Genomic DNA, 20,396 nt, shown 5'->3' with positions numbered 1-20,396 from the left:
AATGGAGGGGATGGCTGCTGAGCATGGTTTGTGTCCGGGTGTGTGCATGCGTGCTCACTTCAGTCACGTCTGACTCTCGGCAATCCCATGGTCTGTAGCCCACCGGGCTCCTCTGTCCATGGGATTCTTCAGGCAAGAATGCTGGAGTGGGTTGCCTTTTCCTCCTTTAAGGAATCTTTCCTGACCCAGGGATCGAACCCAGGTCTCCTGTGGCTCCTGCACTGCAGAAGAATCCTTTACTGCTGAGCTCCCAGGGTAGCCCGGGTGTGTGTTTGTGGTCATGGAAAGTTCTGGAACTAGAGAGGGGACGGTGTCCTTCATACAACAGTGTGCACATGTGAAACGATGCTGAACGACGCTTTTAAAGGATGAATTGCAAGGTATGTGAATTATACCTCAATTTTTTTTAAATTCTGAAAGAGAGGATTGTTTTAAAAGATGACAACGCCGGCTAAAAGGAGCACGAATGCCAATGCATGTCCGCTGTGCTCCAGAGCCAAGGGACGGGCCTGTGCCCACCTTTGGGGAGTACGCGCCCAGGGTCGCCAGAACCAAGGAGCTGCTGTCCTCTGCAGCTCTCATGGAGCAGTCTGGGCTGTCCTGACCCCGACGCCCTCATGCCGTGGGTGCCCTGGCACCTTGCCGCAGCAGCTGCAGCTTCTTCTGGCCTTGGCTGGCCGCCAGCCCTCCCCCCTGCCTGTCCCTCGGAGGCCTAATCTGCTCACATCTGCCATTGATTTCTAACTCGAAGGATGCTGTGTTTACAGTGTGGTAAGCTGAGCAGACCGGAGGAGTCAACCTCGGGGTGGGGGAGGTGGGGTGCCGGGTGCGCCTGGCCCTCGGCTACTAGGCCTGTGTCCGCAGAGTCTGACCTGGGGCCCAGGGCCTGGCATCAGGGTACGAGGAGGCATAGAGGCGGGAGGAGGGAGCCCGGCCAGGCTGCACCGCCGGGCAGAGGCAGCCTTCAGTCTCCTTGAACGTCTCCAGCAGCTGCTCGCTATAGACTCCCACATTTAACGCAGCCTCTGACTCTGAAATATTAGGGCCACCTGGCTCCCCTGTGCACCTGTCACCCCAGAAGGTATGAAGCTGGGGAGACTTAGAGGGTTTGGTTCTGTGATCCCTGCCCTCCTCTTCAAGGAGGTGCTAAGACAGGCGGGGGTCTGTGTGTCTGTCCACAGCCCTGCCTGGAACACAGACTTCAGGACAGATGGATGTGACTCCTGCATTCATTCCTGCGGAGGTGGGAGGGTCATCTCCCATGTATCCAAGCATGCCAGCTCCCCTGCTGGGCTCGCTGAGACCCCACCAGGACACGCCAGTCAGTCTGTCAGGCTCAGGGCCAGAGATTGAGGCCTGAGAGCAGAGCAGCAGCCCAAGGTCCTGACCGCCCAGCTCAGCACCTGCCAGGACCACTTGCCCCTGCATGGGCCGCTGCTGGTCTCTGAGATGCCTGCAGAAAGCCATCCCTGGGCCCCCAACTTTAGGAGCCTCCCCTCATGCCCTTGGGTGGATCTGGAGCTCTTCTTTCTGCAGACACTGTGGGACAGGGGGCGATCTCAGGAGCCAGGGTTTCTGGACCCGGCTGAGCCATGAGCCAGCTGCATCCCCACAAGTCTTATCCCCTCCAGCCAGGCCACTTGGACAGGATGACCTTAGAGGCAGGTCTGGCTCCTGAGTGCCCCCCCCCCCGCCCCAACCCACTCACTCTGGGCTTCCTGCCACCATATCACCGTGCCTGCACCTGGCAGAGCCATTGGACCAGACGTCACAGGTCCCCCAAGTCCCAGAGCCGGTGCCAGCTCGCCCTCCTTAAGAGGCCAACTCAGAAACGTGGCCTCTTCTAGGAAGACGAGCCGGGAGCTGGGATGGCGACTCTAGATGTGGAACCCACGGAGCTGGCTCCTTATGTACAAGCCAAGGACAGTGGATGGCATGCCCCGGCTCCAAGCTATGGCCACTGGGCCTCTGGTCACATGGCTCCGGGCTCCGGCTCCCGTGGGATCAGACTGTCCAGCGCCAACTGGCAGAGGGGAATCGCACCTGTTCTCCGTGGCGGCAGTCTTACCTTCCCCAGGATGTCACGGAATGGGCTCCGACAGGAAGTGGGCTCTGGACTCTGGCTTCTTTCACTTGGAAAAATGCACTGAAGTTTGGTCCGTGCCGTGTGAAGGCCAGCGTGGTCCTTCCTGTCCTATGAACGACCCCACCGTGGGGACGTGGTGCCTGCTGGAGGCACCTGAGTTCTTTCCACATTCTCATCCTTACAGAGGACGAGCTTCCAGTTCACCTGGGCAAGTGCATTACCTTGACTGTGGACATGTACACCAGTGGGGACTAAATACCATCTAAATGTGGAGAACTGTTGGAAGCCGGTCATCTCAGGGGAGCAGTGCCTGCTGAGGCATGTGGCAGGGGTGGGGTTCCTGGGGCAGAGGCATCAGCCCAGAAGAGGAGCATGTACCAGGGAGCCCACCTGGGAACACCTGGCAAGGACAAGGAGGCAGGGACCAGGCCACAAGCCACCGTGGCCTGAGTGTACAGGTAGGCTGTGCTCAGGCTATATCTGAGCTTTTGGCTCTGCCTTTCCACAAAGAATTTATAGAAAGAAAGGCACACGTTCCCAGACCAGGGCCTGAGATGCCTGCTGAGACCCTGCTCACACCAGTGCCCACAAGACTGGGGCCGAGTGAGCGGGCAGTGGGCCCCGTTCTCTCTGCAGCATTGGAGGAAGCAGTTAGGGCCGCTTGGAGAGACTTTATTTCTTGGAAAACATCACAGCGCAGATCTGCTTGCTCTTGCAGTGTTTGCAAATATCATAGAATAATTGGAAATTACCCTTGCCTGGAAAAAATTTCACACAATCAACTCTCTCGCCAAGAACTTCTGGAGAAAGAAAGAAACAGGGGAAGTCCAGGCCATGCTCATCTGAAGATCCAGGGCCCGTGGCGGAGCTCTGGTTTCATATCGGTGCAGTTTGAAAAACCCCGGTGCCTCTGGGCCACGGTCCCCTGAGATTGGAGCTATGTCTGGCCACCTTCCTGATTTCCGTGTGTGCCCTGGGAGTCAAAGTCGGCTGGATCACCCTGCGTCCCCAGCAGGCCCCAGATCTCACGACAGCCCCTCCACCACGCTCCTTGCCTGGGAGAGTCGCCCAGGGAGTTACTCTAGGGCCAGAGCAGGAGAGAGCAGGACCCTGGTGACCACACAAGGGCCCTGAACACCTCTGCTTGGAAGTGAGACACTCTCTTCTGGGCCAAAGCAGGCTGATAGCCACGGCAGAGCAGACAGGAAATGCAGCCTGCAAGGAGGGGGCGCTGCGTGTCTGTGACAGCCCTAATCGCTCCAAGCTGAGGCCTCTGGGACCCCCTGCTGCCCAAGAGAGGTTAGCACAGCACGGGGTCTGGACTCTCCCCACCAGGACCAGACAGAGAGGTGGGGGGCAGTGGCGGGAGAGACAGGGTGAGGGGGACCTGGGTTCAGAGCAGCTCAACTTGAAAAGGCCAGATTGCCACCTGGAGAACAGTCCACAGGGGCAGGAAGCCACAGTGGACCCAGGAGAGAGGTGGGGTTTGAGGCTGATTGGTACCTGGAGGTCAGGGGTGGGGTCTCAGAGAGTCTGTGGTCACTCCCCAAAGCCTGTGGTCACTTCCCACGTGAAGGATGCTTCTGACCCTGAGCCTTAATGCAGCCGGGACATGGATGACCCAGAAGGAGCCCACAGGGCCACGGCCAACCCAGACCTGGACCCCAGCCCCCAGGGTCGCCCCCAGCACGTCCTCCCTCCTTTAGGAAAGTCCTCTTATGATGACCTCGCTGGGTGTCACACATGGTGAGGACACACAGCCAAGATGCAGCTGTGCATGTACCGGCCACTCAGGGGCCCACCATGAGCCGGGAAACGTAACCGTGATGAGAAAAAGAGGAAGTATTGCCAAAATTCCAACAAGTTGATGGGAAACTAACTTATCAAAATGCCATTTAGGCACAGCTTTGCAGAAACACAGCTCAGAACTCACTGGATGGATGCTTCCTCTTGGTTGCTTTTGTTCAAACTCCTCGTGGTCCTTCCCACCGGCGCGGCGCCAAACCCAGATCCTCCACTTCCAGGCCCCCGATGGGCATGAAGCCTGCAGGCAGGAGACAGGTTGGCACCATGCATCCAGGGGTCCACCGGCCACAGTCTTGGGTCTCACCCTGCTGCCCACACTGTGAGGGCGTCTGGAAAGTGAGGTCAACGTGGACGGGAGCGACAGGGCTGCTCTTTCTGCCTGTCCTTGACCTCTCATTGTCTCCAGCTTCAGTGCCGAAAGGAGACTGGCCCAGTGCCCCCCGCCCCCTGGTCAAGGACAGTGGTGCCTGTGGGAGGGCTTCTAATCAACCGTGTGAGCGAGACCAAGCCTTGAAGCTGGCACTGGCCAGAGTCCCAGAGACCCTCCTGGTTCACCGGCCTGCAAGATTCCCGTGGTAATTCCCTCAGTCCTTAGGGGAAACCCCAGGATGCAAAGACGGGAATCAGAAAGCCACACACAATTAGGGCTGAAGAGACGAGTGGGGATTGGCCTGTACAGGGCAGCTGGAGGGGCAGGGCGGGGAGGGCGGTGCAAAGTGGCAGGTTGTCTTTTTGTTGTTGTTCAGTTGCTAAGTTGTGTCCGACTCTGCAACCCCATGGCAGGCCATCTATACCCACACAAACTCCCATCCCCTTCCGTGATCGTGCCAGAGAAAGTGGCTAGATGCTGTGGCATCCTGACACCCATGTCCAGCACCTGTGGACACTGGTTCAAATCCAACAAAACTGTATTTGTGATGTTTTTAAAGAAAAGAGCATTTGGGGTCACTAAAGTCAAGGGAGCGTTGAGGGCCTCCTCAGGGTCTAAGAAACCCAATGAGAATCCAGAGAGAGGAGGTGCCCAGGGGCCTGAATGCCACACAGCTGGTCTCTTCCTGGGCAGGAGGGAACGTTGCCCAGCCCCGCCCCCCACCACCACATCTGCAGGAGAGGGGGCGGGGGGGGGGGCGCGCAGGAGGCTGGACTGAGAAGTCGCTTCTCAGATTTTAAACAAGAAGAAGAAAGTGAGGAAGTTAAGGTTTAGTTTTTTAAAGATCTCTGCCCTATTTTCTGTTGTTGGCTGTTCTAAAGCAGTATTATCAAAATATGTTCACAAGACACTGGCCTCGTGAAATTTTCCCCCCAAATTAGAACACCAATTAGTTTGAGAATCCTGCTGCCACCCCCCCACCACGAGGTTCAGAGTTCACATTGGCCCATTAAAGGCACTGCTAAGTCTGCTGCCAGGCCTGTTTTCAACCTTGCCTAACTCTGCATCCCCCAAACTAATTTGGCCAAAGAATCCATTTTTCACAGAACAGCTGATACTGACCCAGAGCTCCTGACACTGACCTTTGATGAAGTTGCATCAGAATAACAGCACAGAAAGTGAGTCAGACAGGTCGTGGCCTCCTGATGGTGGCTTCCTTCAGAACAGGACTTTGAAACCTCCCTCATACATGGACCACATGATGGCCATGTTTCTCCGCTTCTCTAGGCTCTGGGCTGGATGGGCCCCTACTCCCAGCAGAGAAAAGTGGACACCAAGTCTGGAAACACAGAAGAGAGACAGTCAGAGGAGGAAAGTGAAAGTGCTAATCACTCAGTCATGTCTGACTGTATGCAACCCCGTGGACTGTAGCCCACCAGGCTCCTCTGTCCATGGAATTCTCCAGGCAAGAATACTGGAGTGGGTAGCCATTCACTTCTCCAGAGGATTTTCTCGACCCAAGAATCAACCCCTTGTCTCCTGCATTGCAGGCAGATTCTTTACAATCTGAGTCACCAGATTGTAGCCCCCCAAACAGCGTGAAGTGTGGCTACAGGAAGGCAGGGCCGGCAGCGGGCAGACGGACCAGGACACAGGGCCCTGCCGCATGCTGGGGGGGCCTGCGACACCCGTTCTGGGTGTCCCCGCCCTGAGTGGGGGGGCGCAGCCCTTGTGTGTGTGGTGGGCAGGGCTCGCAGAGCTGCTCAACAGTGGACGTGGCTCTTCTCACAGACGGGAGGGCTGGGGGGACCAACAAGGGTAGGGGGGTGAACCCAGCCTAGGACAGGCCCACAGGCAAGATGCCCCCCACCCGGCCCCTCTTCACATCAGACATTCAGCCTCTGTGACCCTAAACATTCCGGCAGCCCAGACATGCCAGCAGCCAGATGGGCAGGTGGGCAGCCAGTGCACCCCAAACCTGAGGTTGCTAACGCCTCTATCATGGGCTGAGCTGTGACCCCAAAAGCTGATGGTGAAGCCTTCAACCCTAGGGACTCAGAACAGGGCTGTATTAGGAAATAGGGCCTTTAAAGGGTTAAAGGTTAAAACAGTATCATTTCACTAGGGGGGCACCCAGGCCTATAGGGATGGTGTTAGGGATGGTGTCCTCATAAGAAGAGGTGAGGATACAGACACCCACAGAGGGATGACCTGAGTTGCTTGTCTTGCATCATTAAGCCATTATGGTTTCTGCAGGCAGGGTGGGGGGCCCAGAGCCTGGGCCCCAGCTATTCGGTCCCAGCTCTGGGCTGTGTGGCCCCCACACCCTCAGCTGCGCCTCCAGCCTCATTCCAGTTGCTCCCTCACTCTCCCTCGGGTGATAAAGCAAAGGCCTTCTCTGAGATGCACCTGACTGGATACAAAATAGCTCGAGTCACTCGCCCAGTTCCAGCGGCGGCCCCCTCCCAGCCCCGAAACCAGCAGGAGGAGAAGAGGCGGCTGTCACCTCGCCAGCGCCATGGTGTCAGTGAGTATGGAGACCACAGGTCCTCAGGAACGTGGCAGCCCATGGGCGGCGGGCACTGGGGAGGCTGCAGGGCCGTGTGGTCCAGCCCCTGCAGATCAGGGAAACGGGGGCTGAGGGGGGACATCCCCAAACACTCCTTTGGGGTGAGCTGCCCCCTCTGGAACCCTCATCTGCCTCTACAGCTTCTCCCAAGGAAGCCAAGCAGCACTTGGTGGGGCCCCCCTCCGGCCGGGACAGCTGGGGGTCTAATGGCCCCCACATCCAGGACCCTTGGGAAGCGGGGCCAGGTCAGCCCAGCCTTGGGTCAGCAAGTCCCCACGCTGTCTCCAGCCAGCTGGCCTGCACAGGGCAGCTCCGTGGAGAGGGAGCAGGGGAAGGTAGGTGGAGGGAGGCTGAGTGTCCCCACTGCTGCCAACACCCCACTCAGGGACACCTCTCACGGCCCTGGTCACACCCATGGGAGGCTGGGGCTGGGAGAGCCAGGGGCCGGCCCAGCCAGGTTTCCGGGCCTCATGGTCTTGGCATCGGATCACCTCTCCCATCTGCGGGGGCTGCAGGGGAAGGGCCCGACCAGCACCCAGAGCTGGCAGCACCCACCCGGGTGCTGGGGCCTTTCCAGCAGCCAGGAGAGGCCAGGCCCAATGCCCACGTGGAACTGGGGCGTCTGAGCCTTGGGCACCCCCAGCCCTCTGCAGCGGCCCCTCCTCTGCTGGCCTTGGGGTGGGCGTGGGTCCAGGGCACCAGGAGGGAGGCACCTGAGGCTGGCAGCGGCCAGAAGACTCAGGGCTGCAGTTCCGTGGCCCCGTCCCCAGGCCCCAGGCAGGGATTAGGGGTGCCTTTGAGTCCTGGGGAACCTCCCACAGCCTCCCACAGTTGCTGAGCCAGGCTCTGCAGCCTGCAGGGGCTTTGTCTGTTTGCGGCCAAACTGCCCCCAGTGGCTGCTCACCCAGGGCTGGCTCCTGACCCCCGCTGCCCTCTTCCTCCCCGACACCAGTGTGTTCTCAGGGACCTGCGACTCCAGGCGGGAGGCAAGCACACAGGGCTGACACCCCAGCTCCTAGCTCAGAGGCGAGATCCAGGTTACAGCATCGCCAAGTTCTCAGCTGCCGGCAAAGCTGAAAACCCAGACTAAAAATAAAAGGTGTTTCTCTCAGAGGCCGGGCCTGTGATGATGCCCCCACCACAGAGAGATCCCGAGCTCCTCCAGGTCACACAGGGACACGAGGAGAACTCACCCCCAACCCATCCGGGTTAGAGGCTGGGAGGCTTGGCCTCTAACCGCCCAGCGACTCCTGGCCTCTCCTGCATCCCCAGGGTCCACAGCCCGGCCTCCCCAGGAGCATCACTGGAGGGTGCTTTTTCTGACACTCACATGCTGGGAAAGGGGTCTCGCACCCACCGCACGTGAGACCTGGAAGAGGGCTCAGATCTGGATTTCTGTTTCCACCCAGCCCCAGGGAACCCGTGCCTCCGGCCCAAGGTGGCCTGCACGCAGCCCCAGGGAACCCATGCCTCCGGCCCAAGGTGGCCTGCACGCATCTGCAAGCCACAGCCTTGGCCAGACTCCAGGGCCCCAAATCTCCTCCTTGACCGTGAGTATTGGCCACCAGGCAGTCCCTGCCCCACCTGGCCCTGGGAGTTCAGTGTGTGCAGAGCACTTCGCTGTTTGCAGACCCTTGCTCACCCCTCCCATCTCTGGTGGGCAGAGTAGACGGTGCCCCCTGAGCCCACCCATGGGAGCCCCCCACCCCCTGGCTGCTTCAACCTGCCAAGGGCTGTGGCCTCAGCAGATGGCCTGGAGCTGAGTGGGGTGGCATGGGAACAGGTCAAATTCCAAGAAGCAGAGAGGGCTGCCTGGGCATAGCCTCCTCTTGACTCTCAGCAGGACTGAGGTTTAGAGGGAAATCTGTGGTTTTCTAAAGAATATTTTACATGAATCCTGTAGGATTTGGGTCAGGAGCCCCTGCTGCCTGAGGACATTGTCCTCATCCCTGTGAGGGGGTCAGGGGCGGGTGGGGGAGAGGCCACAGACCCACCTCTGAGGGCAAGGTCCCCTCCCCCATCAGGGCTGGGCTTGGAGGGGTGATGGAGGCGAGGCATCTCCAAGGAGCTTGCCTGGGGAGAGGGTGCCTGAGGCCAGCCCTGCAGGGACAGCTCCGACCCCGACCAGAGACCCCAGACCCCCACAATGCATATTCACCAGCCCCGCCCAGAAGGCCCCAGGTCACAGTGGCAGCACCTGAAGTCTTGGGTCCCTGCTCTTCCTTCCTCCAGCCCAGAGCCGGCCCAGCCCCACTCCACCTCACCCACCCACCCCCACCCCGCCTGCTCTGGCCGGGGTTGGGTCCCCAGACTCAGGCTGCAGGCTGCCATGCTCAGGGCCTTTGCACATGCAGAGGAGCCTCCCACAAGCCGGCTGGTGAGCTCAGGCCCTGGCGGCTCCAGCTGTCCCGGCTGTGGCCCCCAGCAGCTTCTTGTTTACCTTCCTCTCCAGGGAGACAGGCTGTTCCTGCTGCTTCCAGAAAGTGTGTTTGTTATTTGTTCCTGGAAACACCATCTGATTAAACAGGCTCTGTCTGGACCTGCCAGTCAAAGGCAACGGCTCATGTGGGCCCCGCAAGGCAGATGGCGGGGCCACTCCATCCTCCAGGTTGGGAGCAGCTCTAAATGGGGAAATGGCAGAGCCGGGGGACCCTCCCTCAGAGCATGGCTCCCCAGGCATCAACTGGCTGCAGAATCTCCCTCTGCAGGTCATCACCCCTTAAGCAAAGAGACACTGGGACCCAGGAGTTCAAGAACAAGCACACGCAAACATGTGGACACACACATGTGCAAGGGGCATATGTGTGAGCCCGCACGCACGTGAATACACTGTGCACACATTTGGACACACACATACAAGTATACACGCGCACTCGTGCACACACTCAGAGGCCCCAGTCTCACCAGCAGGGCGCAGTTGTAGAAATATCAACTTAACACCTAATAAACAATTGAGCAGAAATGTAAATCATTAATAAAGTCTCATAAACAAAAGTCAAGTGGGAATTCTGTTTATAGCATGCAGGAATGCAGAATCACTGACTAAACACCCAGCCTCTTGTGCTTGACAGCCGCCCCCAGTCACCCCTCTTCCCCTCCCCAGATGTCCTGAGCCATCCCACCTACAGCCCATAGCCCTGGGGACACAGGCAGAGACCTGGCCCCTGTGCTCGAACAGATGGGGACCCTCAGGGAGGGCCCAGGTTTCCCCTGGGTCAGTCACTGGCTGGCCAAGACTCCCTCCAGAGTCTCGGAATCTCCAGGACTCTTCCTCTAAGGGCGGAAAAAACTCATCCCAGCCCAGGGGTCCTCTGGAGGCATCACCATGGGAAGAGTGCAGTGCTCATGATCACATGCACCTCACACCTCTTCATAGTACACGGCCAGCAGGGGCTGATTGGTTCCCTCCACCGCACCTGGGGTTCTGTCATCCCCACGGTGTCCCATGGTGCCTGACATGTGCGTTTTGCAACCTGAGTGGTAGCTTGACATGGCACTGGGGATGGGGCAGGTATGGGGATGGGACAGGTACAGGGGAGGAGGCAGATGTGGGGATGGGACAGGTGTGGGGAGGGGGCAGGTGTGGGGAGGAGGCAGGTGTGGGGATGGGACAGGTGTGGGGATGGGACAGGTGTGGGGAGGGGACAGGTGTGGGGAGGGAACAGGTGTGGGGAGGGGACAGGTATAGGGGAGGAGGCAGGTGTGGGGAGGGAACAGGTGTGGGGATGGGACAGGTATAGGGGAGGAGGCAGGTGTGGGGATGGGACAGGTGTGGGGAGGGGGCAGGTGTGGGGAGGGGACAGGTGTGGGGATGGGACAGGTGTGGGGAGGGGGCAGGTGTGGGGAGGGGACAGGTGTGGGTGCTAGGACAGGCATGGGGTCTGGGCAGGTGTGGGAGTCAGGAGAGGAGGAGGGTAGGTATGCACAGAGCCTGCCTGGGTTCTGGAGCCTCTGGGCAGGGCTGGGATCCAGGGAAACCCCTTGGTCCAGGAGAGGCACCGGAAGGGCAGTTGGGGGTGGGGGAGGGTGATGAGTGAGGCCAGGATGAAATCCCAGGAGACATCGGCAAGCAAGGGGCCTAGGGCCATGAGTGAGGACACCCTGAACAGGCCAGGCCCCAGGGTGGGCTTGGGGAGAGGAAGGAAGAGATGGGGGTGGGACTGGCCAGGGGTCAAGGGGCTTGTGCTGAACAGGAGCAGGGTCCTGCATGGACACACTGGCTGGGGCCTGGCTGGGCTGGGGAGCTTGGGGCTGCAAGGCAGCCGGCTCAGGGAAGGTTAAGGTCAGCCTCTGCCTCGTGGTGCCTAGGGTTGGCTGTGGTGGGACAGGGCTGGGCTCTGGCTGCCCAAGCTGCCCCTCACTCAGGTGTCCAGGACTCTGGGGTATGAGCTATCTGTCCCCACCTCACAAATTGCCCCAAAAGCAGCAGCTTCACTCAGCCACTCGCCCGGTCTCCATGGTTTCTGGCTGCTCCACCTGAAGGTTGGAGGCCAGGGGGTCCGTCTCCGGGACACATGTTGGCTGAAGCCTCGCGGTGCACCTGCCCACAGCTTCCTGTCTCCTCCCATTGTGCTCCTCCCAGAGCCCGAGTGTGGACAGGGCTGCATGACTGTCAGCCCTGAAGCCACAGTGCCGTGGGGGCCATGCCAGTAGGCTCTCGTGAGCTGGTGACCCAGGCCTCAGGCTCCCCTTGGTGGAAGAGGGGCCCGGCCTCCCTGAGCCTCGGCGTCCTCTTATGTAACCCAGAACAACAGTGGCATTTACGTCGTGGGGCCAGATGGAATCCAGGAAGATGGCACATGATGACCCTCGGTCCAGAGCTGGGTACGGAGAACACCCTGAGGCCACCTGTGTTATCTCAAATGGGCCGTGGTTCCAGAGGTGAGCCAGGGTTGATGCCTGGCCGCATTTCACCCCTTTGACGCCACTATCAGTGAGGGCACTGTAGCAGCCCCTGGAACCAGGGGCCCGGGAGTCTTGACCAGCAGCAAAAACACTCCAAGGCTCAGAGCGTGACCACCCCTGGGCTGAGGTCACACTCACATTTTTCAGGATGCGCATAGTGCAAATAAAACCAAAATATTATTACAAGGCTAAGTCCTGTTTTACAGCTGCCTTTAATATATGACGGTCTTGTTCAGCTTCGTACAAACAACTTTCCCTTTGCTCCAAGCAGCTGTGTGTCTCTGCCCGCGGCCCCAGAGACGGGCCGACGCCAAGCGGCAGAGGGAGAGAAGCCACAGCAGGGACGAGGGTTCCCAGCCAAGGCCGCGCCCCCGATGCTCCCCTCAAGGGCTCCAGAGAGACTGCTGCTTCCGCCTGGGGGGCTCAGCCAGCTGAGTTTTGTTCTGGGGCGCAGGTGGGAGAACAGTGCCTGGTTTCCTTCAGGGCAGGGGCCCTGTGTTGGGGGCCGGCTTTGTGGTTGTGGACTCCTAAGGCCCCTGGACACCTGACATCTGTAGTCGGCTGTCCCGGCCAGGATGGGCAGGGCGGCCGGGACTCACCCTGGTGTGGTGCCTGTGGGCACTAGCCGTGGGCTCAGGCCCCCAGTTCGGCTGGCCCACGAGGTGCCGTGGTCCTTCCCGGCCCCCGTGGCTCCTCGGGCCTCCAGACGCCTGGCCACCGGAGCCCTGGCTCTCTTCCCAAACCACTGGGTGATCACTCGGCCGTGGGAAACAACCAATCCCTGGGTGGCCGGTGACCCCTGCTCCATCCTGGGGGCCCAGCTCCCCGTGCCGCAGTCAAATCTTTCTCCTTGGTGGAAATGGCAGGACGAGCCAAGAAACGAAGCCCCAACCAGTGCTTGGAGGGCACAGCAAGGAGCTCCTGGCAGCGCGGAGGTCCCAGGGGAGCAAATGGGGGGCGCCCCTCCCCTGACGGCTGCCCAGGGGAGACACCCAACTCACCAGGCCTCCACAGCAGCTCCCCGGGGACGTCCAAGGTATATCAAGTCTATGGTTTCTCTACTTGCCAAACCAGCCACTTTCCCCTTTTTTCACATATTTCTGCTGCTTCCTTGGGCTTCAGGCTGTCTTATTTTTCTTCCCTCCAGTCTGGAATTGAAAGCTTAGTTCATGTATTTTTTATTCTCTCTTGTGTATAATGAAAACACTTACAGTGATAAGTTCTCCTCTGAGTGCATTTCTGGCTGCCTTCTAGAAGCTTCCCTGGGGAGTGTCCTCTGCGTTTGTCTTTTCCAGGCCTCCATCATGCCCGGTGGCTCCCCCTGGGGCTCAAGGCTCTCTGAACAACATCTGTTCTTTTTGTATGTTGTTTGAGTGTGACTCTAGGGCTTCCCAGTTGTCTCAGAATCTGCCTGCAATGCAGGAGACACGTGTTCGATCTCTGGCTTCAGAAGATCCCCTTGAGAAGAAACTGGTTACCCACTCTTCTTGCCTAGAGAATTCCATGGACAGAGGAGCCTGGCAGGCTACAGTCCAGGGGGGTCACAAAGAGTCAGACACACCTGAGCTGAGTGCGACCCAGGTTAATTTTGGTTCCATCATGCTTGTTGGAGAACTCAGAGCTTACCGAGTCTCCTCTATGGGCCTGGGGCACATTTCCCACGCCCCAGGTGCGGCCTCCAGCAGGGACAGACAGGAGCAGCCAGACCACGTCAGCATGAAAGCCGCCAAGGGAGCCTCTGTTTCCTGGAAGCATTTCTGATCTGCTGTTTCTTTCTTGCAGAAAATTCTTATTTCCCAATATTCCTGGCCGCCCTGCTGGTGGTGCTCCGCCCTGCCCTCAGCGACGACCTGTCTTCTCCTAGGTCTCCCTGTGTCTGTCACACGACGCTAGGTTCTGCTGCTGTGACAAACACTCCCAAGGTCAGCAGCCTCACAGTCAGGTTGGACCCCGGCTGGCACAGCAAGGCCACTGTGAGCCAGCCGCCCTCACACAGGACTAGGCTGGGGGACAGGCCACCATCTGCAGTGCTTCGGGTGACCACACAGCTCTGTGCACGGCATGCAGGGTCGCCCCGACTCTGGATGCTGCCCCCACAGTGCTGTGTGTTACGAGCTGTCATGTCCAGATTAAGTCTGGGGCTGTCCCAACCCCAGGGAGCAGAGGACACAGGCCCACCTTGAGCCAGGGGAAAGGGGGCTCAGTGCACAGCCTCGGGACAGACCACAGGGGCTCTCTACCACAGAGACAAGGACAGAAGGGGCGGGCGCCCTACCTGTACCCCAGTCACGTGGAGCTGCTTCTAGACCACCCACAGGGGCGAGTTTTGAGGCTCCATCGTGCTGGGAGTGTTGCTGATTGACTAGTCATGTCTGTCCTGATGTGGTCTGGGCACTGGTGCCCACTGTTCACTGAACTTGAAAACATTCCTGGCGAAACAAGTTTTGTCACATGGTAACAAGGGACGCCAGCAGACTCCAGAGGCCAAGTAGGAGGGGAGGGCCCTGGTTAGGGACCTTGTGGGACCCCAAAGCAGGTGGTGGTCCTGGCACAGCCATCTGCCCCTTCTGAGATGTTGGGACCAGGACGTCAGCTGGACAACAGGACATCCGAGGGGTGGGCCAAGGTGGCTGTGTGGGATTCCACCCCAGGGTGAGTTCAGGGTCAGGGCTAGACCAGGACAAAGCCCTGCCTGGGATTCCAGGGGCGCCTGCAGCAGAAGGGGCTGAGGCCCAGCTCCTCCCTCTGGGGAGCAGGGTGAGGTCCAGCCTCGGGGTCAGGGTGGGACAGGAACTAGAGGAAATGCCCCCTCCCTGTCCAGCAGGAGGAAGCTTGAGGTCACTGTGGAAAGCTTCCTGGGGACCCACAAGAAAGTCTCGTGGTTCAAAGGCAGTGCCCCACCTCTCAGCTTCGGGAAGGAGCCAGCAAAGGATTCAGGTCACGTGTGAACAGAGCGGACACAAGCTGTGACCCCAGGAATGCAAAGCCGTGTGGCACGTGGAAAGCTAATCGCACCATCCACCCCCAGCAGGAAAAGTAATAACAAAAACACATGACTCTGAGCAGGAGCCAAGAAGGAATTCAATAAAACTCGGCATCTCCAGGAGCAACGCTTGAGAGTTAGGAACAGGGGGCTTCCTTCCTATTCTGAGCGGAGCGAGGGCAAGAGCAAACACCTGCCTTATGCCTGCAGCATCTGCTCCTGAACTCAAGCGTCAGCCGTAGTTACAACACAGGTGCGTCTTTTAAATACATCCTCCACCAGAACAGGAGCAAGCCCACCCACCCTGATTGCAGTCCAGACCCTTACAATGTAACTGAATGTTAACATATCATAATGTTACACATTAAATATTTAAGAAGCAACTCCTAAGCATCAGATGTGGCACGTGAAGCTAGCTGTGTCCAGTAGAAGCAGTTAGAGGGAGGAGGTGTCCTAATGACTTCAGAACTCAATAAAGTGACTCCAACAGGACACACACGAGACCCCGGGGTGGGACCCCAGGGAAGCTTGATGACACTCAGACGTGTGGCCTCAGGCAGGAAGAGCTAAGGGTGAATAGGAATTCACTGGGTCAAGTCTGTAAGCTTCTCCTGGAAGAGCCTGGGACCCAGGGCAGGGGGGCCCCCAAGAGGACAGCAGGTCAGCCTGACCTGACTCTGGGAAAGGAGCCCTGGGGTCCACGCAGGGGACAGGAGGAGGGCAGCCGGGGAGGGAAGGAGGATGGGTCTGCCCAAGGGGCTACAGGCAGGCTCCACGAAGGAGGTGGCCTGGCAGGGGCTCAGGAGACCAGCCCAGCAGGCAGACTCTCCTGTGGCCAGGCAGGAAACCCAGCGGCACTGTCGCAGTGACCAGGCCCCAGAGGGCCCGTGGGTGAGCAGAGCCCTGGGCCACAGGTTGAGGGTGGACAGGGCCTTCGGGAAGACAGCTGTGCCACCTGAGTGGGGCGGGGGCAAGGACAGGGCCATGCCCAGCTCCTCCCCAGGATATGGCCTAGCCATAGCTGAGGCCCAGAGCAGAGCGTCCCAGACCTGCCTGGTGTCCAAATCTGAACTCACCTCCCCCACAGAGGTGCAGGGTTCAGTGCTGAGGACAAAGACAGGGTCACATGATCAGGGACTGACTGGAGGCTTCCTCAAGGCTCAAAGAGCAGGAGCCTTGCTCTCCTCAGCAGAAGCTGTCCCTGCCTGCCCAACCCCACTGGAGTCTGGGGAGGGCACATAACCTAGTCCTGGCCAGTGAGCTGAGAGAGGACATCCCTGGGTGGGCCTCTGAGACCTTAGAATGGGACTAGAGCAGGTTTCCCCATTCCTCTTGCTGTTTGCCCTCTGCCTCTCCCCCTTTCCTGCCTGGAGTGTGACGTGATGGCTGGGGCACTGGCAGCTTCATTAGCACCAGGATGAGGACAGTGGCACCTGGGCTGCTGCTGATACCCTGAAGACTTGGACTGCGTGCTTCCAGACCCTCATTGTACGAGGGGCAACCCTTCCCATTTTAAACATCATCAGCCATAGTGACTTGTGTTCTCTGTTACTAGCAGCCTGTGGTAGGGACTAGCAGATGACCAAGGCACCTCTCATCCTGGGGCTCAGCAGGACAGTGTCCCCAGCCTGCTCTGTGGTAATCCCAGGTCCAGGACAAACCACCCTTGCATACCGCCACCCAGCCCAATGCCTCCAGAACCCCATCCGTGCAGATGCACAGTCAAGAAGGCCCCATCCATGCAGACAGAGCCAGGAAGGCCCCATCCATGCAGACACACAGCCAGGAGGGGCCTGCCCAGGGCCTCTGCTGCTGTCTGCTCTGGGGTGTGAGTTCAGCGAGCACAGAGCTGGTGCCCCCCTCACACTTGCTGCTGTCCCCCTGCCTCCTCCTCCAGCCCCAGATTGGGCTGGCAGGACAGCTGTGCCTGCCCCACCGGATAGAGGTCCCTGTGGGGAGGGGTCTCTTCACCTGGTGGCGTGGTACGGCTGGCCACAGTTTAGGGTGGCAAGGGTTGGCCACATGAGACAGAGCTAGAGGTGGGCCCTGCTGATGATGCAACGAGCATGAGGGCGCATCAGCTCTGGGAGGTGGGGGTACTGCGTCAGCCAGGCCAGGTCCTCAGGCCGGGCACCCACAGGAGGCCGGCCCCCTCATTCCCTGTAGGAGCCCTGCAGCCGGAGGGCTGACTTGGGCCTGGCACTCTAATTAAACATCATTATGTAATTACTCTGCTCCCAGCCCAGGAGACGCTGAGGTGGGAGTAATTACCGCTGAGCTAGAAACCAGACCCAAGGCAGAAGGGCGCTGGGGGGCAGGGGGGCTCCTCCCCCGGGGTACTCCAAGGCTTGTGCTGCGGCACACCTGGTGTTGGCCTGAACTGAGGGCGAGGTCAAGGGGTAAGTGGGGTCATGGGGTGGCCAGCGCCAGATAGAAGGAGGCCCCCGTCTCCAGACTCAGTTTCCCTCTGGAGGGAAGGGCCCAACTGGGCCCCAGGGACCAGGGGAACACGAGGGATGAGGCTCAGGCCCGGCAGGAGGCCCACGGTCCGGGAGGCTCTGTGGCACCAGAAAGAACACTTGGATTCAGAGATACAAATAATCATAGACTTTCTCCCCAGAATCTAAAAATAAAGATTTCTTAACCTTAAGGAAGACTTAAGAAACATGATTCAACATCAGGAATATGCCTGTAACCAGCATTTTAACCTGTCATTTGAGCATCTTTAGAAGAGATAAAACAAGACAGGGTGGCAGCCGCCGCTGTGAAAGCCCTCCAACCCCTCACCACCCCTGCCCCCAGAGCTCCAGACCCTGGGAACCCTGAAAGCCTCAGCACCATGACCTCAGCCAGGCTGGGTCACCGGCATTATCACTGAGCAAGGAACGCTCAAGCAGCAGCACAGCTGGAGTTGTGCAAACCTGGCTGCAGGCGGCTCGGGACCTGAGTCATCCCTGGAACCTTGTCTATGCACCATCCCCTCCCTGACTGGCCCCACCTGGTGGATGCCCCCCCGAGACAGCCAATGCCAGGCACAAACAGGGCTGGCTTGCTGTAGGCTGGGTGACACCGGAACCGACGTGGGACCATCTGGACAAAGCCAGAAGCTTCCCTGGTGGCTCAGCTGGTAAAGAATGCCTGCGATGCGGGAGACCTGGGTTCAATCCCTGGTTGGGGAAGATCCCCTAAAGGAGGGCATGGCTGCCCACTCCAGTACTCTTGCCTGGAAAATCCCATGACAGAGGAGACTGGTCCATGGGGTCACAAAGAGACTGAGCAACTAAGCACCCACATCAGAGGGTGTGGCCCCCGCACGAGCCAGCCCTCCCCCCCAGCCCCCAGGCCGCCCCCGCCCACTTGTCCTGAGCCCTGCCCCACACAGCGGCAGAGGGATTCACTGGGGGCCCCAGGGCGACCCTGACCACCTACCCAGGACACCAGCAGCCTGTCCGGGCACCCCCCCAGGGCTCTGCTGTCCCCACTCTCAAGTCCCTTCTCCTTGCTGCTCATATCCTGCCCCCACACCTCCAGGCAATCAGCAGGCGCCCACTGCTTGTCGTCTTGACCGAGGTCTGTCTTCCGAGGGGACCCACCAGCCCCGCCGCCATGGACTCTGCCCCGGCGTCTCGTCCATCTTGCTCGGAGCCCTCGCTCCCTCAGCCTAGCAGCTGCTGCTCCTTCCGCTCGGTGACACCCCTGCCCAGGCCACTCTGCCGCCTGTCCACACCCCTCAGGGGGCTCCGCCACTGCCCCACTGTCCCCTCCCCCAGCCCCCACTCCCTCTCCAAGGCCTGGAGGCTTGCAGGACTCTGCCCCTGCCTCTGCCCACTGCTGGGGGTTGCAGAATGCCCAGCTGGGGAGCACCATCCTTGACCAGAACCCCTCAAAGGCCCTGTAGGGCGGACACCTCAGCTCAGGCCTGCCAGTCCTTCAGAGCCCGAAAGCAACTGAATTTAAAATGCACATGAAAACCACCCAATTGTTGTCACTTAATTTGATTACCAAATTAATCCAAGTGCATTCTATGAAGATTAAAAACACAGGTAAGCGAGCACCGAAGGCCCTCTGGGTCAGAGATGGCAGCCAGCAGGCTCCCAAGAGTGGGGAGGGAGAGGGGGGTCTCTCCCACCTATCCTCCTCCCCCACCCCACCCCCAACTGTCTGGGCGGCAGGGCACTCGGCTCAGGGGAGAGGGACATCCCCAGACGTTTGCGGCTTCTCAGCCACATTCCCAGCAAGTCTGCCGCAGTGGATGGCAATGGATGGCCCACCGCAGAGGATGGCAGGGTTGGGCTCGCCCCGCACCTCCCCGTCCCCCACAGGTGAGCTCAAGGAAAAGGTCCTGGCATTGGGCAGAGGTCAGAGGCCCTGACAGCGGGCACTGCAAGAAGGTAGCCGAGCCGCATCCAGCCGCGGTCAGCCTGGAGCCCCTGGAGGACAAGCCAGTAGGCTGGTCTAACATGATACATGTGTGCGTGTCTGCCCACCAACCCAGACCACAGAGAAAAGCGAGGAGGAGGCCGGACGCGTGGCCGCACCACCTCCTGTGGGGCGGGCAGAGTTCCATGGACACCTTGGCTTTTCCAGCACTGTTTTTATTGCAAAAATAAATGTGTCGTCACAATACTCCCGCGTCAACCGCCTGTCTCCCGTCTGTGCCAAGCACAGCAGCCGTGTCGCGGAGGAAGGGGCTGGCAGCCCGGGGGACGAGGGCCAAGTCAGCCCTGGGCACCTCCTGGTGGGTGTCCTCGGCTCTCAGACGCCCCGTGGGCTCAGGGCTGCCCACCGCCCTCCAGCTGCATCTGCTCAGCCAACTGCCGCCCGATGGCCAGCAGAGGGCTGGCTCTATAGGCCGGGCTGGCCAGCAGCTCCTGAAACCGCGTCCGTTCCTCCTCGCTGCAAGAAGGGGGAGCGGAGCTCAGTGGGACAGCCAGCGACCACAGGGCCAGCCTCGGCACAGCCACCCCAGGGAGGGACCGGCACAGCGCCGGTCCAGGGCTGGACGGGGCGGGCTGTGAGGCAGGCTGCGGGGCTGAGATTCTGCCTGGCGGGTCTGGGTGTGGGACCAACAGGGGTCTTGAGGCCCGGGGGAGGGGGCACTTCAGGTAGGAAGGGAGGGGCTGCCCTGGGGCCTGTTTGTGGTCACATAGGCCCCTCCACCACCATGACTGTGACAAGGAGCTGCTGTCAAAGGCGGCGGCAGGCGCCCTGCACACACAAAACCTCACATGGCAGCACCTCGCCAGCTTGGTCCTGCAGGAGCAGGGGCTCCGGGCCCCGTGGTGATGGGGGTCTGCAGTGGGCCCACCCTTCCCACAGAAAGCCCTGGGCCCCCGAGTCCACAGGGGGTGGGGGCTGCCTCTCTGTGCCCATCCCTAAGCTCAGCTGGCCACGTCACCTCCCCAAGGTGCCAGGGCCAGCTCACACCTTGGCCCTGAAGCCCAGCACAGCCATGGGTGACCTGGGCAGGTGCCTCTGGGGACATCTCTGCCACTGAGACTGAGGTGACCTGGTCTGGAACCTCAGAGCGGCAGGCCCGTCATGACACTGTGGCGGGGACGGCCCTGGCCTTGGGCTGGCAGGCAGGGTGGATAGCCCAGCCTATACCCTCCACAGGTGCATGACCAAAGACAAGACCAAACCACACCATGCCCCAGCTTTCTGTGCTGTTAATGGG

The 20,396-nt window shown here is 59.8% G+C and overlaps 1 protein-coding gene across 5 annotated transcripts in view; it reads right to left on the bottom strand.

Moving 5' to 3' along the window:
* SLX9 (SLX9 ribosome biogenesis factor) overlaps positions 1-20,396 on the bottom strand; it is a 46,360-nt gene that overhangs the window by 4,031 nt on the left and 21,933 nt on the right. For 2 of the 5 annotated variants that reach the window (XR_011487404.1, XR_011487406.1), the window contains exons 6-7: positions 5,405-5,601; positions 4,020-4,130 (exon numbers count right to left, since the gene is read on the bottom strand). Coding sequence is in view for 2 of the 5 variants with exons in the window: in XM_020875167.2 (XP_020730826.2) it covers positions 19,492-19,615 (124 nt within the window). In the remaining 3 variants the exon portion in view is untranslated. Of the gene's footprint in view, positions 1-4,019; positions 4,131-5,404; positions 5,602-19,293; positions 19,616-20,396 lie in introns of those variants that run through there. The other 3 variants (XM_020875167.2, XM_070466872.1, XR_011487405.1) reach the window with 2 other exon arrangements.

The sequence above is a fragment of the Odocoileus virginianus genome, chromosome 4 (assembly GCF_023699985.2).
Source record: "Odocoileus virginianus isolate 20LAN1187 ecotype Illinois chromosome 4, Ovbor_1.2, whole genome shotgun sequence".
Taxonomy (NCBI): Eukaryota; Metazoa; Chordata; class Mammalia; order Artiodactyla; family Cervidae; genus Odocoileus; species Odocoileus virginianus.
The sequence above is the reverse complement of the archived record's forward strand: the minus strand, read 5'-3'. Positions and strand labels throughout refer to the sequence as shown.